The sequence below is a fragment of the Anas acuta genome, chromosome 3 (genome assembly GCF_963932015.1).
Source record: "Anas acuta chromosome 3, bAnaAcu1.1, whole genome shotgun sequence".
Lineage (NCBI taxonomy): Eukaryota > Metazoa > Chordata > Aves > Anseriformes > Anatidae > Anas > Anas acuta.
In genome coordinates, this window is record NC_088981.1 from 97,621,626 (window position 1) to 97,639,389 (window position 17,764).

Sequence of the window (17,764 nt, forward strand, 5' to 3'; positions counted from 1 at the left end):
GGGTGGTGAGGCACTGGAATAGGTTTCCCTGAGACACTGTGGATGCCCCATCCCTGGACCCATCCTTTGCCTTGGGTAACCTGGTCTAGTGGGAGTCATCCCTGCCCATGGCAGGGGATTGGAATTAAGATGGTCTTTAAGGTTTCTTCCAACCAAAACCATCCTAAGACAGACAGAAGTAAAAGACTGTTTCAAATACACATTCAGTACATACACTCACTTACAACAGCCTAGATTACTACGACCATATCTCAAAAATAACACCACAGAGTTTGGAACATGAAGCAAGACAAACACAGAAAACCTTAGGCATTCCCAATGGCATCCCATGAACAACTCATGGAGAGGAATATATTTGTATAGTATTTTGAGAATATATGTATTTATCATAGAGCACATGACATACAGTCTTTGTAAACTGTAATAAAACAGAGATAGTGTGTTTTGGAAGCTCACAAATACAAATTACTTAAGTCCTGCTTACTCACTTTTGTTTTAGATTTGGTTTTGCAGCTGATAAGGATTGTCCCTAATAGAAGATGGTCTCTAAAAACCTCTCTCAAATACAAGAGACTTCGATATTATGACAGTGCTGTAATATTTAGAAGCTCTCTGATTACAATTCATAATGCTGAGTTCAGGACAAAATTTCTCAATGCATCAGAAACAGAAAGCAGGGAGCAGAAACCACAATTCCTACAGAGTACTCTGAACACCAGCCTGCAGAACCATGCTTTGTATTGGCACAGAGGATGAGCAAAGACTAAGCCTGCCAAAAATTATTTTGTATCTTCATTTCTAAAACACTGACTTGACACTATACTCAACATTAATTTTCCTTTGGAGGAGGAGAGAATACACCTGTTCTCTCCCTCATTTAATAATGCTCCTTCTGGCTTCTCTGCATGATCCCTGACAAAACATTATGTGCTGTGAAAGGAGGAATTAACTCCTGACGTATTTAAATACAATTAATTTATTTATACAGCTTTTGAGACTAGGTATCAGGACCTCTCTTTCTTGGCATTTTTAAAACCTTTTAGTTTGATTAACAATTTGGAGAACACCTAGGTATCTCTGGCAGTTTGCCAGCTCAGGCAAGTATGTACATTTCTCTTGATTAACTTAAAAATAATCAGTCCTGTCACTTAGACTGCAGATCAAATCCAAGGAACAAATTCTACCCAGATGATTTTAATGAAGATTCCATTTTCAAGGATGGTTAACATGCAAGGATTAAGACAAGAATTTTAGCAGGTGCACATGCACAAGGATCTAACACAAGCTGACTCTTGGGCTACGTGCATAGCAATGGCTTATGCTGCCTACTAGGGATTATAGCCTCAAATGTATCAACTATTTATTCAAATAGAAAAAAAATCTTAAAAGGCCATCCATATCAATTTATGTATCAGGCATTTACTAGCTAAGAAATATTATAAACAAGCATAAACAAGTACAGTAAAACAGTTGATCCACCCTCTAAGACTAATAGGTTAGAACATAACCATCTTTAAAAAAAATAGTGTGTGCACATACAAAAAAATCTATAGGAGACATAAAACAGCCAAGTACCCTAACCACTAGCCTAGGGACAATTTTTTTTTCATTATTTCCTCTGGTCCTATAACTCCTGTTTTTCTGGAGGTATAACATACAGTTTCACAAGGATGGGCAGAACATGTTTTCTCTCCAAATAGTAACTCCAATAGTTAGGGTGTTCCTTCAGTAGGCTTATTCAATTATGTTTTGTGTCTTTCCAAGTTCTGAATACTATCCTCAAAACATAATGGGAGCATGATTCCCTGCATTAAGTGCAGAAGAAATCACAGAATATTTACACATCAAGTATTATTTTGGAAATTGCTCTTCTATTTCTATTTAAGATTAAGATTATATTTAAGATGTATTATGCTTTACTGTTTGTTTGTATAGGAAATATTTTCCTTTAAAGAGGTTTCACTACCCAGACTAAGGAACAACTGAAACCATCATTGTTTCACTGTAAATATATAGCAGAACACTGGCCATCACCATCATTCTCAAGATACAGGCTTTCACAGACCAATATAACCAGTTTTCACAAAAGAAAAATCACTCAGTTTCAAGTAGAAGCCCAGCGGCTTAATGCAGTATAAATTACGTACACAATATTTACACAAACCACAAACTGGTCAATGCAACATTTTCTGTACATAGGGATACATCAGAAAACACATCTGTAAAAGACATACATAAAATAGAGAGCTTACTTTGACCACATAATTGAACCTTCTGATGTCTTGAATTGCACTTGAAAAATCTAAGCGATTAAAAGCTTCTCCTAAAGTACAATAGCCATGTCTCTGAGAAGAGAAAGAAACACTGTAAATGGAAAGAAGCAAACAAGAGAACGCCCCTCTCCTCCCCCAAACTGTTATGGTCTATATAAAAGCACTCTATCATGCAACCGAAGCATGTACATATTCACCTCCTAGAACTGACATAACCGGCCTGAAGTTTTTATTTTTCATAGAACAAACAAAGCCAGATATGCTATTTAGAACTAATAGCTACCCACATGTTACTTGATAGCAAGACCTTTAAATTCATAGAAACTGTGCAATCTATAATCACTGGTATCCATGTGGAACTGGGAACCTGTTCCACTACTGCATGGCCACCGTGCTCTGTAATTGCCTCAGCACAAGGTGCATCTTGCTCAGACAGCAGACTGAGCATACAACCACATGCATGCACTGAGTTTACATTCACATTTGAGGTAAGAACATGGCTACTTGCTCCTGGAATTGGAAGAACAAACAGCCAACATCTTGAATTTGTTTTCTGGGCACTAGAAATTTAACCACACTTTTCTTAGATACCAAGAGCAAGAGAAATAGCTTTTCTTTTTAATGCTTCTGCACAGGTATAATAAGGTAAAAGCAAAAGTTTCAGAGGTTGTTTTCGAATTACTCAGGGTGGTAGTGTCAGCCTGAAATGCCATGGGATCAAAAACTGAGTCAGGGTATAGCCATGCAGAAGACTGCCACAGTGACCTTCTTGAGGGAAAAAATTGGTGAAAGGCTTCATAATACCCTTCTAATGTAGAAGGGCAGCCTGTGTCACTGCCCTGCAAAAATACTTATGTAGAGGTGAGACAGGAGGATTTCATTTTCTACACAATCACGTTCTTCCTGAAGACAGTATTCAGGTGTGTCTCGGCTCCGAAATACAAAGCCAGCTTCTGCCTGTTTGGCTAGTGTTGTACTCACCTCCTTCCCTCTCTGCTGGCTGGCATTACTGTGTTGATGAAAGACATTCTCACAGGTGTCCAAGTTCCACCCATCCCAGATAATTGTAACAATCAACAAAAGAAACTTTGAGACAGTTTCTCTCTACATATAATGGACATGTCAGCTTCACCTTTCCAGGAGGTCATTTCAAGATCCTTTGCAGTTACATGATACCATTTTTATCCCAAACAGGAAGAAGCATCTGAACTTTGAATACAAAGGTCCTCTTAGCAAAGCCTGGGCCTTAGATTCTACTCACATTCAAATTTACATCAAGATCCCAAGATACCAAGTAGCTGCCTGCAAGCACTTTCTTTGGAAGTGTTTGTTTTAAAAACCTTGTAATTATACATAAGAGACAGAGACAAATGGGCTTGGAGAAGTACCAGAGGACTACTACATCCATCCTTGTGAGTTTTCCCATCTCTGCCAGGATGGCTCACATAAGTCACTTTGTTATCTGCCTTTGCCTCAGCAAGTGATGATGTACTACAGTAGCAATGAAGAGAGGGCTAAATACAACTTTTTAGAAGTCACAAAAATTGACAAATGGCTTATTTTATTTATTTATTTATTTATTTTAAAGTTAAGCAGCATAAAGATGCTAGAAATTGACTCATAGCATACAGGACTTACTTCTCTGGTGCTTTCCTTATGAACATAAATCCAATTTTCACGATAAAAACCTGAAAAAGACATAAGCATTTCTGAACTTCTATTTTAGGTAGTTCCTTCTAGGAAGATGAAGAGCCTTCTAGGAAGATGAAGAATACAGACCATCCGCAAAATGCTTTGTGAGTGGAGAGAATATAACAGTTTTGGTGAAGGAAGCTTATTAAAGCTGAAGAGAATGACTACAAAGTTTCAGAGGTTGTGTACTTTAAAAAGCACACCAAAAGTTAAACTTTATAAACTAAACACAGGAGCTGGGACACAGTGGGCAGATGTAGCATGTTTGTTGACTGTGTACCAACAGCAGTCAATTTCTCCTAAAAGTCCTGATACTTTTTGGTTCACAGGGCTTCTTAGCACAGGAGATACAGAAATGTACAAAGTTTTTGTTCCTGAAGGCTCTACTTTTTTAAAAAGTATTTGCTTCTGTAGATGTGCTTGATCTGCATCCACTTGCTCCAAGTAGTTGCAGAATCCTGCACAAGCAAGACCCATAATAGCAATTTACACAGACATTCAGCTTGCAGAAGTCTGGATGTGTTGTCCAATTAATGTGCTCATACATATAACCACTTGAATTTTCTAGAATACATTAAACCCACACAACCCTGAGGATGCTTACAGATTTGTCTAAGACTATCTCTGTTACAATTTTAGGAAGGTACAAAATAATGAACATAATCTCAAGATCAATGGGGAAACCCCCCAGATTTGCTATCAACTTGCTTACTTCTACCTACTCAAATTCTGTGCTTCAAGAAATTTTGCTATCACTCACACTTTGAGTCTAAAACAGGTCCTTTTAAAAAAGAATAAGACAAAAGTGGCTTTGATATTTCAACAGACAAATTTCAAGAAATTCAATAAAGTCTTTACCAAGAACTCTATGTATTACACCAAACGATATTTAGTTCTGAACCAATTCTAGAGCTATTTGTGTAACAAGAATTTGAATTAATCAGAAATAGAACTGCTGTTTTGATAAACAGAGACTGACTGCCCTAAGCATCACGAATTTCATCTAAAACAAGTGCACAAAGCAAAACAGCAGTTTGTATCAGAAGGTAATTATTATTAAGGAATTGTTATTCTTAAATTAATTACCTTTGGATCTCTAAATCCCACAGTAGGTGATCAATGCCACAGTCCAATTAAGATACATCACTTCTGACACCAGAACTTGTCAGTACAGAAGTAGACATAACTTAAAAGGCTACTCTCTAGATACACGTATACAAATGGTTATTATATTTTTTTTTCCCTGAACCTACAACAATCTTCCAAATCAAATGAAAATAACCCAGCCTTACATTGTGAATTTGTGTTATTCCTACAGTGGTCTTTCTTCCTTTTCTTGGCTGCAAATTCACAATCTTCTGTAGTGTATATATCTTCATCTTCATCACCAGTTAAAATGCTGAAATAGAGACATAATTAGAACAGCAATGATTAAATATTTAAGCTGCACATAGCTTATAGTTCTCCACATTTAGAAACCCGCCAGCTGCAATAAAAATCATGTATTTAAATAATGCTTGTCTACCTGAAGGTCTATAGCAACACATCTTGAGAGAAGCTGCCTTGCTCTTCTCTTCCTAGTGGTGCTGAATTTGGTATCAAAGTGATTAAGTGCATACAAGCATCTTCTTAATAGCTATCTTGTAAGTCATTAGTGACATTTAAGAAGGATTACTGAGGTGGCTGTACTAGCTGGACAATTGACAGTCCGCAGTGTTCTAGAATACTAAAGTCACTACCCAAAACAGACCAAGCCTTATGAAAACGCAGAATACTGGTGAAGTCAGAGTTACCACACTCAGGCAGAAAGCCAGCAAAAGGCATCTCTTATCCCCTCACAGTCAACTTCAGGGCAAATGAACAAAGTCTCTTAATAAAAGCATGAATCACAACACTGTACATAATTTAGGTATTGCCATACTGTTCTACCACTTGTTGTAGTGCGTCAAGAACCATGTAGTCACCTCCATCTTTCCCAAGAAAGATCAACTGTACCTTTGTCACTTCTGACAGTGAATTATGTAGCCTGACAAAGACCACCTATACTGAGTTAATGTATATAGTATATACACACACTATATACAAGCATATGGACATGCTATTAAAGTTTGTTGAGTAAACTTTCTAAAGTGCTTATACATTAAAAACCTTACCTGCACTATGCAAGTCTACACAACGAAGATTCTCCTTTCCATTTTTATAGATAATTCTAAGCAAAAGCAATAGAGGTAATGAATATGTATTTTTTCTAGTACAGGTTAGAGAGATCATTCATATTACGGTAATAATATTGTACAGATAACTACAGTAACCAAGGAAATAATCCAGTGAAGCTTAACTATAAGACTGTTTTATAGTCATTTTTATAGTCCTCTTTTTTTTTTTTTTTAAGAAAATGAAAGCTGTATAGAATACTCTACCCATTCATTTTTAAAAATCTGAATTTGCTAGCCAAATCTATTTGTCAATGTCAGTTTGAACTTCAAATTGCACCAGCAAAATCTGAACATGAAAAATGAAGATCACTGGTTCATTCAAAAATAACCCACACTTCAGCATTAAATGGCAAAAGAACCCAAATCATATTAGTCTACTGCTACTATTTAATAAAGTTAAAAATTTTCAGGCCTGAATCATCTTTTAAGGATGATGACTAAACACCACCGTACAAAAAGCTTTTTATGTAATTGCTCTAATCACTAAATACTAGCTCAGCCTGAAGACACGTAAGTTTAGAACACTCAAAAATAGGAATTTGTTTTTATCTTTAGTTTAAACCCTGAAAAAAAAAAAGTCCACCTGTGTTCAGGTAGAACTCAATCCAAGGTGAGGGCCTTGGCTCATGCCTTGACATTTTCAAACCATAGGAAAGACTTTACAATTTCAATATTCTATGCAATATTGCCAAACATTGCATCTAGTAAAACACTAAAAAGAGTTCAGAGAAAAGGCACTGGCAACTGATGGAAGTGAAACATCAGCACTGACAAGTTACTTGAATTACATCATGCTATACCAGTTCCTACCCCCCATCATGAAGGCAATCCTTTTAATGTCACTAGAACAATTAATTATGCTTTAGTGTATTGACCATATCAACATACCACGTGAAAAGTTGTTACAGAATCAGAAATAGAGCTCAGTCCCCCATTAAAGCTTCTGGCTTTATGATCCTAGCAACAGATATAAGGCTACAAAGATACAGAATATTATACAACCTAACAGAACAGAAACACACCCACTCCCATTTTGCAGCCAGCAAAGCAGGGCAGGCAGCACTGCTGAAGGCCAGCTTCAGAACAGGAAGGTTAATCTGGTTCCTTCTTTTGTTCCTGGAGAGAAAGATTCCTTAGAAAGCGACACAGAGCAGTTAAAGTATCTGAAGTTATTTATAGCCTGCTCTCCCCCTCCCAGTCCCTCAAATACACACTTCCTCGAGTACCAGGCACAAAAGCAAGGCATCCTAAGGAGGACAGTTAATTAACACAAGGAATCACAGAGAGCTATTTCAAGCATGTTAGTCTGACTTCCAAATCCACCTGAGACGTTCTGGGAATTCATGTCATTTTAGCAAGAAAATTTGACAATCTGAGGATTTTCTCATATGAGGCTTCATCTTCTTATGGTCTCTGTACTCCACACGGAGACCTTCCCTGCTTGGGGAAGGTATGTACCTGTACTATCAGCACCATTCTTGATGAACTTTAAGGGGTTCACATGCTTCCAGTCTTACTGAGAAAGAAAGCAAGGGTCTCACAGCTATTAGGAAGAACAAGGTAATTACAGGTACACCCCCAGAAACTTTTAAAATTCCATCAAGAAGTCTGAAGAGCTGGCTGATCAGCAAAGCCACTTCACCAAGAACATCTCCTGCCTGCCCAGCCACCACACTACAGTTACGCTAAGACAGAAGAAACTGAATCAAGTGCTACACGAGCCATATGGCATAACAGATGACTTGAATGTTTTTACTGTAATAGCACATATGAGGTCTGAGTGCACCTGAAAGGATCTAAATACATACGTAATACTGCCAGTTTACAGCTACTCTTATGTTCTTGTCTTGATGAAGCCCTTTCACAAAATTCATTCTATAGCTTCTAAAAGCAAAGCATCTGGTGTCCTAGAGATGCTTTAAGATTACAATACCCTACATAAATAATAAAGCATGTGAGAATTTCAGCTCTTTCAAAACAGCAGTTTCATAATGGTGTATTTAAATAACCTTTTGGGCATGACAGTTAAAGTGCTGGAAGGCTTGACAGGACGATCCAAACTGACTGCTCTTTATCCACTTTTCTTGTGGAGGAAGAAATTCATGAACATCACACAATTACCTACAAAGGGACAGTAAGTGTTCCTCCAGGTAACACTCAAAGCCATTTACAGCTTGACCACATACAAAAAATCCTGAGTTAAGTGCCTGCACCAAACAGTGTTATAACAAATTTGTCAAATGCCAAAATTATCTAAAATTAGATTCAAATCTGAGGCCTCCTATCCAGAACTAATAGCACTTTAGTGAATGAGATGAGACTACAGATGCCCAGGCTGGCAGGCCAGCTGTTAAGTTCATATGGACCTGACACACAAAAAGGCATAGCATAGTCATGAAAGTCTTGTCATAGGGATTCGCTTTCTTGTACCTCAAAAGGAAAATGTAAGAGGGCTTTACTCTTCAGAGGTATTTAAATACAATTCTGTAAGGCTGTGTTTTTCTCTCTCTACCAAGCTTCAAGGACACAGTGATATGGCACTGGGAACACACAGCTGTACTAGAATTTATAGGTATAAACTGCAGATAGCTGCAGCCAGCATTCAGCCCACATGCTTCCTCCAGGTAGGATGAGCTCTGCCTCCGCCACATTTCCCACCACCATATACCATGAATACAGTACTCTCTTCACCTAAACAATATCATTACTTATTTAAATGAGAGCTACAAAACTGGGGGTCTCACATTTTCTGTATCAGGTTTCATAAACAGAATAATTTGAAGTGTAACATTTGAGCATTATCCCCAGTCATTTATATCGGCCCTGCATAACAAGTTATGTTTGTTCAAGCATCATGATGTTCACTGCTTTTGACTAATTCCTCAGCTGGATTCACCAAAGCACCAGATGACTAATTGTACAAGGTGAAAAGTTCTGTTTTAGTGAAAACATTTGTCTTGAATTTGTAAGAGTTACTTACAAGCCTGAATGCTTTTTCTGTATCTGCTGGTAAGTAGATCTTTTTAACTTCTGCACAGGAGGTATTTGGAAGAGATAGAACACAGTCTGGCAATTAACTCCATCCACGCTTTCTCTTACAGAAGAGAATACAAGCAATAATAAACAGGGTTTAAGTCAACTACTTAGCTTGAATTTATTTCTTTTTGAAGGAAAACTGCTCTAACTGGAATAGAATACTCAAGTACTATTACTACCGCTGCGTTAACTTCTACAGAGTATTTTGGTGAATAAAACAGCACATATTAATTAATAAAATAAAATCCTATTAGAACAGCTGGACTGGCATACACCATCATCCCTATTCAAATGACATCTTAAGAGACAGATACATACATATATATGTTTACTGTATGTTTCTTCCACATGGAAGGAAGCATTCTATAAAGTCTTATTCTTACTCAGTGCTACACCACAGCACCAGATATCCTAAGCTGAGGTGTCCATTCAATATACATAAGCTATTTGGAAGCAAGTGTTTAAGATGGTACAGAGAACTCAGTCAACAAGACACAGTATGCTGCTCCATTTCAATCTGAAGTCCTGCACATGGGATAGAGAACCCCATGCACAAGTATATGCTAGGTACAGAGAAGACAGAAAACAGCTTTGCAGAAAAAGTGCTGAAGTCCTACTGGATAAGCTGAACACTGGTCAGCAGCATGCCCTTGTGCTGAACAAAGGCAGTGGCACCCCGGGCTGCATTAGCAAGACCATACCCTGCAAAAGAGGTCATCACATTTGGCACTTGAGAAACCATGTCTGGAATATTGTCTACTTTTGGACTCCCTCATACAATAAAGATTGATGTACTAGAACAAGTCCAGTGGGCAGTTACTGAGATGATTACTGTTGGAGCACAACAACACATGAGGATGCATTGGAGTACAAGCTTGGTCAGTATTAAGAGCAGGTGGTGCGGAAGAAGGAAACCCGATTCGTGCCTGTATCTACTATGAGGGTATAAAGAAAAGGGAACTAGACTGCAACATTAGAGGAGGTATATATTAACAAGTCAAGCAGTAATGGCCATGATCTGTAATAAGAGAAATTCCTATTAGATTTAAAAGATAGGAAAGTAATATAAAAAACTACAGTGAAAGTAATGGAAGTTGGAACAGGAGCCTGGAAAGGAATCTCCATTCTTGGAAACAAAGGCCAGGGGGGCAAGGCCCTTCAAGCCATCTCCACTGGTCCTGCTTTGAGTTGGGAGGTGTGAACCAAATGACCTGTAGAGGCCCTTACCAACCTGAATTCTCTATTTTAGGCAATTACACATCATTCAGTGTTCAGCAGCAAAAAGTGAACTCAGATCCAAAGCTTTCAAGTTGTGGTGAAATTACTCTGAAGTAGCACTACTACACCAAGTACCAACTCACGTTCTGCAGTCTAATTTTGGACAATACACATTCTTAAATACACAGCAGAACAAATAGGGCTACAGAATATGGTGTGCTTTGGCTGCACAAAGTAGGAGACACGGAAGACTGGAAACCAGGGAATCACTATGATGAGGGCATCTGTTACAGGCTAGGGTAGTTCTCAAGTTTGGGATTCTGACAAGTTGGGAAGCTAACCTACAAAATTCAGATCACGCAACACCTCATATCAAAAATATTTCTTTCACCCAGACCATTTCATGGCCAGTCACTTCAAATTAATGTTCCTATTTTAATCCTGAACTTAAGACTCCTGTATCTTTCCAAGCAAGACTTGTTTAAATCTGTTTCCAGCAATACCCATTTCCAGCAATACCCTTGAACTCTACAAATTGTTCTTTCAACACTAAGAAAAAAAAATCTAGCATTTTTGCTTGAAGAAGCAATAAATGCAGTCTCACCTCACTCTCTGGAGAAAAGATTGTGTTATATATACAGACATATGTAAGTGCATGCACAGACAAAAATCAACATCCAATTAGGAACAGAACAGTGAGTCCTCATTTAAAATGATACAAAACCAATCATTTAATGAATATTGTTTGGCAAGCGTGACATAAAACAACCTACAAAATATAATTTAGTAACTGCAAGTAGCTATCAAAATTAAATTAGATTTCATTTTCCAACTATATTAAAGCTACATGAAAGAAGAAGAGATTTTTCCAGAAGTATTTAAGGCAACTTATGTTGGAGGCTTTATGAACACCCTTGCAGACAAACATTGCTTTTCTTATCCACAGTGGCCAGACTGTATGGGAAAAAAACAACTACTATCAGTGGCAGATGAGCACAAGAAGTAAAGGCATGAAGAAAACAGTAGTTTGAGATAAGCTTAATAATTCTTCACTGCTTGATTACTCCCTTGAGGTTTGTTTCAAATTTAGAAAACACAGGTGTATGAGTAGAACAAGTCCTGGCTTGCCAGTAAATTCCCTCTAAATCAGATCAGTTTCTTTATCATTTACTAGACTAACAGCAAACACTGAATGTTCCCTTTTCTCATTATGAGCACATTAAGCTGGAATTTATAAACAAGAATGCTAACCCTGAGAATTACTTCTTGGCAAAGAAACAAAGCAGGAATTTGTCTGGACTAAGCTATTTGTATCACACCAGTTTGTGAGCATCTGCCATCAATATTACTTTGCTTCACTCCCAAGCTACCTAGTACATTTCTCACCCGTTCTACAGAGGCTCATATAATCATACAATGTTAGAGAATTGCCTTAAACTACCATTAGTCACGCATTTAGAGCAAGTACCCTAAATAGGCCTAATCCAACAATCACCAGAAAGGTTTCACTTGTTTCCAGGTAACATTCCAACATGCTTGTTGTGTTCGCAACTCACACTTATCACTAAAACGAAAAATAACACACAACATAGGGCGAGATCTGGCTGCCTAAAGTTGTCACTGTTCCACGAGTTGCCCAAAGATAGGCAGTCTCCATAGGGGTCTCTGCCTAAATATACAAAGCACATGGCTGCATTTGTGCGCTTCTCATTCATGCAGAGATCACCAGCCCCAATCGGTCTGAATGGAAGAAGTCAGTCTTTGCCTTCCCACCTGCTCTGAAATCAGTAATAAATGTGGTTTTGCATGAGTTATTTAAGAACTTACACAGCATGACTGATGTCATTAAGCTGATTGTTCTTGTTCTCAAGTGCAGGGCTGAAGGGTTCAAATCGTTTCCATCCATCTTCTGTTTTAACCCATCTCCATCCAGGGGATCTCCAGTCTTGGCCCAAAAAAGGCATGGTTTCTCTGTAAGCAACAAGAAGATCGTGCAGGATTTAACTGTTAACAAAAGCTATGAAACTTATTTCAGTTCTTTGACCTTAAAAAAAAAAAACAAACAACAATGTAATGAGAAAAAAGAAGAAAGTTTCCTATAGAATATCCTCTTAAGAGGCTCAATGGTTTCCCAGGTACATTTTTGATTCTCTAACCTCTGAAAATTCCTGCTGAAATGTCCTTTGCTATTTATTAGATCAAAGTAGGTTTCACAGTTCTTTCACGAAAAAGCAGAAGAATCACTGTGGTCCAGGAAAGGGCGGATACCAAACCAAGGAAGACTGACCACTGCAGAGCAGATTAGCACTTACAGAATGTAAACAGATAACCAGTTTGAGACTCAACTAACAGACGGTTTTTCAAACCTGGTAAGCCCAAATCAGTGTTACTCTTCTTATTTTTCTACAAGCCTTCCAAACACTGAGATAGTGTAACACTGTACACAGTTACATTTCAGTAAAGGAATTTGGATCTTCCCCAAACACTTTTTCAGTTGTTTTTGAGGATCACCTCTCTAGCTAGGCTATTAGATAACCCACACAAACGGAGACTGCAACATAACATCAGTAGTTCACTACTGAACTTGCTACCAACAGCATGCAGGACAGCACAAGTGTATCATTCTACAGTGCTCTGTCACCCTTTTTCACAAGGGAAAATCACTTTTAATACATAAATGCCAAGAATTTGGAGAAAGCAATTCCCTATGCTTTAAAGAATCCAAGCTTGCCAGCTTTTGCCCTCTCTTCTTCTCATTCATCATGTATACATTCTGCTTTGTTTTAACCAGAGGTTTCATGTGCAGACTGTACAGGGAGAAAAGCATTATTGTATTTGAAGCATACATTAATGCAACACCAACAGCTTAATTCAAAGCAACTGTTTTCTAAACATTGCTTCAAGTTGAAGAATATTAGACCAGATCAGTTAAACATCACCAAATTTATATACCCATTTGCACTCTCGACCAGCATCTGTCCGACACATTAGCACAGGGTAAGACACCGAAGGCTAAAAAGCCTGAAGAGATACAAGCCAAGAGCATCATTTTTATTTTATTTAATTAAAAGAAAAATGAGACTACAACATCCTACAACATAGCACACAAAACAAAGCTTGCTGTCTAGCCTTCAGCACTGATGAAAGTCCCCCTGCTATTCACAACCCAGCCTTCCTCTGAATCTGACAGGAATCATTTCCCAAGTTTACCACATCCTTTCCTCCAGCCACCACAAACTCTATGCATGCCTATCTGTTTTTCTAATCTTTTCACTGCTTACCAGGAGATATGCCTCACAACAGACCTTTCTCACAGTTGTTTAGAACACCTCATTGCGACTGAAATCAAGGCATCTCATCTTTTCAAGAATTTGTAGTCGGTGCTCATTAGTGCATTTCAGAATAATATTTTCTTCCAATAAAATCAGCAGTGTTTACCTGAAAATTAAAACAAATGACTGGAAGAGACTAAAAACAATTTTGAATCGTGTCTAAAGATACAGAGCTCATGAGCTACTACTAGTCAGCAGTTTTGCTATAAGAATTAAGCACTATTATAGATGCACCTGATTAGCCCAGAAGTTAAAAACTATAGAAAATTCAAATTCATAGAGAACATTACAGGCTAAGTGGGCTAACTTTAAAAAGTTAACATTTTTAAGAATACTTGATATTATGAATCAATAAAGAATTGTTGGGAAAAGAAATAAACACTCAGACATGATTTGCATGAAGGTGAACCATGCATTGTTATTGGTTAACAGGGTAAGTTACAAAAACAACAATAGATGTAAAGCCTCCTGAAAACACCATCAGAAAGCCTGGAATATTTTGTTCCAGTGGCTGGCAGTAGCAGAAGCCCAAAGCCAATCACAATTTACAGGATAGCAATCTTAGTATGCTTTAGAAATCCTTGAACTTTAGAAATAAGTGGTTTCAAGCTATCAGGCCAGTGGTGTAAGTAGGATGTGTAACTTCCTCCTGTGGAGCTGCAGAGGCACTGAAAGTAACACACCTCAATACTTAAAAGCTCTAAACCAGACTACTTTCCAGATCTTTAAAATGAAATCGGATGGTCTTTCACTGCAAGGCTTCAACAACAGAATAAAAGTTCTCTATCATCCCTCTTGCAAGCAGTGACATTAAGCACCTCAAAACAGTGGTAGCAGCAAGTACATGTATACACATGGACTCCCAAAGTCTGCTACAGAAGTGCTGGAAAACTGCACTTTGGACAAGTTTCATAAAGAGATATGAATAGCTTTTCTAAATGTATGTTCAATATGTTATCTTTTTAAAAGACAACAAGAAAACACTACTAGAAAAATCACAGATTAAAACTTCAACTTAAGAATTTGTGGGAGAAAATTACCAAAAGTCAGCAACTCTGTGAGGCTCGTACATGTTGACCTCATTTTTTCTCCAAACAGATATTCTTAGTCCAAGATATATTTTTGCTACTGGACAAACTCAGAGTGTATCCCATGAGTAGCAACTCCAGGAAGTGACTTGTACCCACAGCAGGGGGTTGGAACAAGTTGATCTTTACAGTCCCTTCCAGTCCAACCCATTCTACAATTACATGAGAAGTAGTACCTTGGACTCAAACCTATTCTTTTCAAGAATAGGTTTATTTTCTTTTCTGTTCTTTTTAAAGAACATATTCTTTTAGTAACAGCACATACACAAGTAGGACCAGAAAACCTCATTGCTTTGTTTCCTATAGGACTGAAATGTACACTTGATCATTGCTCAGAAATTACCACATTTTAGAAACTACGGAGTCCTAAATGTCTCTCCTACACATCGCCCTCAGGAAGTAGCTGATCACAGGGTATGTGTAATAGAAATTCATGCCTTTGCTCTGCCTGCACTCAAGCTTTGCTTCCCAGTACAGCATTGCATTGAAGCATGCATGCGGCTTCTCAGAACAGAGCTTGCTTTCAGCAGTTTACATACACCATGGAGCACACCTTCAGCAATAAGTAATTTAATAACAGCTTGTTAAAACCATCACTACCACAAAAGAAGAGCTCCCTAAACTTCGATTTTGAGGAAAATGCAGTGGGACAGGGTTCTTTAACACTCAAAAGGACTTCTGTACTTTCTGCTGAGCAACCTGTTCATTTTCCCAAAAAAACTACTGTGAAGAAAACAATCTGATGCTGTGTAAAAGAGAAGGAAGCCTCACTGAGTGAAATTTGGTCTTACTTAACTGGACACAGCTTAGCAATGGGACTCAATAGATGAGGTTGGCATTTGGACTTGATTCCGAAGATCTTTTCCAACCTACATGATTTTATGGTCATTACCTAACAACTGGGCTTTAATAAAATATATCACCTGGGTTCAGCTTTCTCCTAAAAAGGAAACAAGAACGCTTTGCATCATATGTATGTTCCTAAGGAGCACATACAAAATGGACTATGAAGATAAGAGCCACCAGAAAGAAGCACGGAAGGAACAGCACAGAAACCTGTCTATATCAGGGTTAGTGCAGCCTGAGATTACAGTGACTGCTCCAGCCATTCACCCATCTGTAGGAAAGCTGCTTTCTGTGGGGTAGGCAGCTCACCACAAAAGCAAACACTACTGTGAATGCATAGCAGCAAGACACGCTAATAACCTGTGACTGTACAGAAGTTGTCTTCTGAATATGCTTCTTTATTCTTAGCAACATACAATTATGACCCAAACCATTCCTGATACTCAGCAGCAAGACTGCCACCACCAAGACGGGCACAGTCCAGGCTCCTCTTGCTCCCCAGCCTCCCCCCCAGACCAACCACCTCTCCCTGCCCGCCTCAGTGCCTGCCCAGCAGCCCAGGCTCCCGCAGAAGCTGCTGCTGGAGGCGGTGACCGGTTCTGCTGGGATCCAGCCCTACCAGCCCTGTGACTCACGGGTCAAGGAGCCGGCCAGCCTCCAGCCCAGGGGGGTTTTCCCTGCTCTCCCCCGCCAGACGCCCCCCTCAGCTCACAGCCCGCCCCCCACAGCTGGGCCCCTCAGCCCCCCTCACCCCACCTGCCGCTCCCCCACACGCCGCCCCCAGGCCTCATTCCCCAGCGGCCGTAAACGCTCCTTCCCCTCAGGAGAACCTCCAAAATCCCCCCAAACCCCAAAAAGCCCCAAAAAAGCACGAAAAGGCCCCCCAAAATCCCCCACCCGCACCGCCCGGTCCCTACCTGGCAGCGCCGCCGCTCCCCGCCGGGCCCGGGCCGTGGGGCTATTGCCGGAAGTAGCGCGGCCCCGCCCCCCGGCCCGCTGATTGGCTGCCGCCGCTTGTTGCTACCCGGCAGCGCCGTTTCCCATTGGTGGGGCGGGGTGTCACGTCAGCCGCCGCGCGTCACGTAAAGGGAGGGGGGAGCGAGGTGCACGTGTCAATGTTTTGGTCGGAGGGGGGAGGGGGGAAGGGGGCGGGGCCGCGTAATGGCGGCCCAACGGTCACCCAACGGCCGCCCAACGGTCGTCCTGTCAGGGGAGCTCCGTGCCCTCAGCGCTCTGTGGAGCTGGGCCGAGGCGCCTCCAACGCCGGGCTTGTTGTTAAAAGAAGGACCGTGGGACGTGGGGAGCAAGCTTTAGGTCATGAATTGGGGGTTGTGTGTTCTCTCAGTTAGAAATCAGTAATTATTCCCACTAAGAATGTGGAGTAGGTATAGAATCATAAAGGTTGGAAAAGACTTATCAGATCATCTGGTCCATCACCCTATACCAATGTCACCCACTAAGCCATGTCCCCAAGCACCAGATCCAACCTCTCCTTAAACACCTCCAGGGACGGTGACTCCACCACCTCACTGGGCAACCAGTCCCAATGCCTGACTGCTCTTTCTGAGAAGAAATGTCTCCTCATTTCCAACCTGAACCTCCCCTGGTGCAACTTGAGGCCATTCCCTCTAGTCCTATCACTGGTTATCTGTGAGAAGAGGCCGACCCCCAGCTCCCCACACCTTCCTTTCAGGGAGTTGTAGAGAGCAATGAGGTCTCCCTTGAGCTTCCTCTTCCCCAGACTAAACAACCCCAATTCCTTCAGCTGCTCCTTATACGACTTATGTTTCAGGCCATTTGCCAGCTTTGTAGCCCTTCTCTGGACACATTCCAGGGCCTCCATATCCCCTTTAAAAAATAAATAAATCAGAGTTGTGTTTTAATAAATGTCAATCATTTTGTGCTGTAGAACAAATTGTTAACCTGTAATTTTTTGAATGTTTAGGACTGACAAAATTGCAATAGTGTGGTTGCTGCCACTTATTCCTACATGGAAGCGTCCCCTAATCCCCTTGCGGCTTTTTTTTGCACACTGGGATGATTTATAAGGGCTTCCTTTCTGT

General features: G+C 39.9%; 1 protein-coding gene across 4 annotated transcripts in view; it reads right to left on the reverse strand.

Moving 5' to 3' along the window:
- FBXO25 (F-box protein 25) overlaps window positions 1-16,774 on the reverse strand; it is a 30,033-nt gene extending 13,259 nt beyond the window's left edge. The window contains exons 1-5 of one of the 4 annotated variants that reach the window (XM_068678472.1): window positions 16,619-16,774; window positions 12,263-12,406; window positions 5,258-5,364; window positions 3,912-3,961; window positions 2,253-2,345 (exon numbers count right to left, since the gene is read on the reverse strand). In XM_068678472.1, coding sequence (XP_068534573.1) covers window positions 2,253-2,345; window positions 3,912-3,961; window positions 5,258-5,364; window positions 12,263-12,399 — 387 coding nt within the window. In that variant the 5' untranslated portion in view covers window positions 12,400-12,406; window positions 16,619-16,774. Of the gene's footprint in view, window positions 1-2,252; window positions 2,346-3,911; window positions 3,962-5,257; window positions 5,365-12,262; window positions 12,407-12,591; window positions 12,716-16,618 lie in introns of those variants that run through there. The other 3 variants (XM_068678473.1, XM_068678471.1, XM_068678474.1) reach the window with 3 other exon arrangements.
- Window positions 16,775-17,764: the final 990 nt, after the last annotated feature.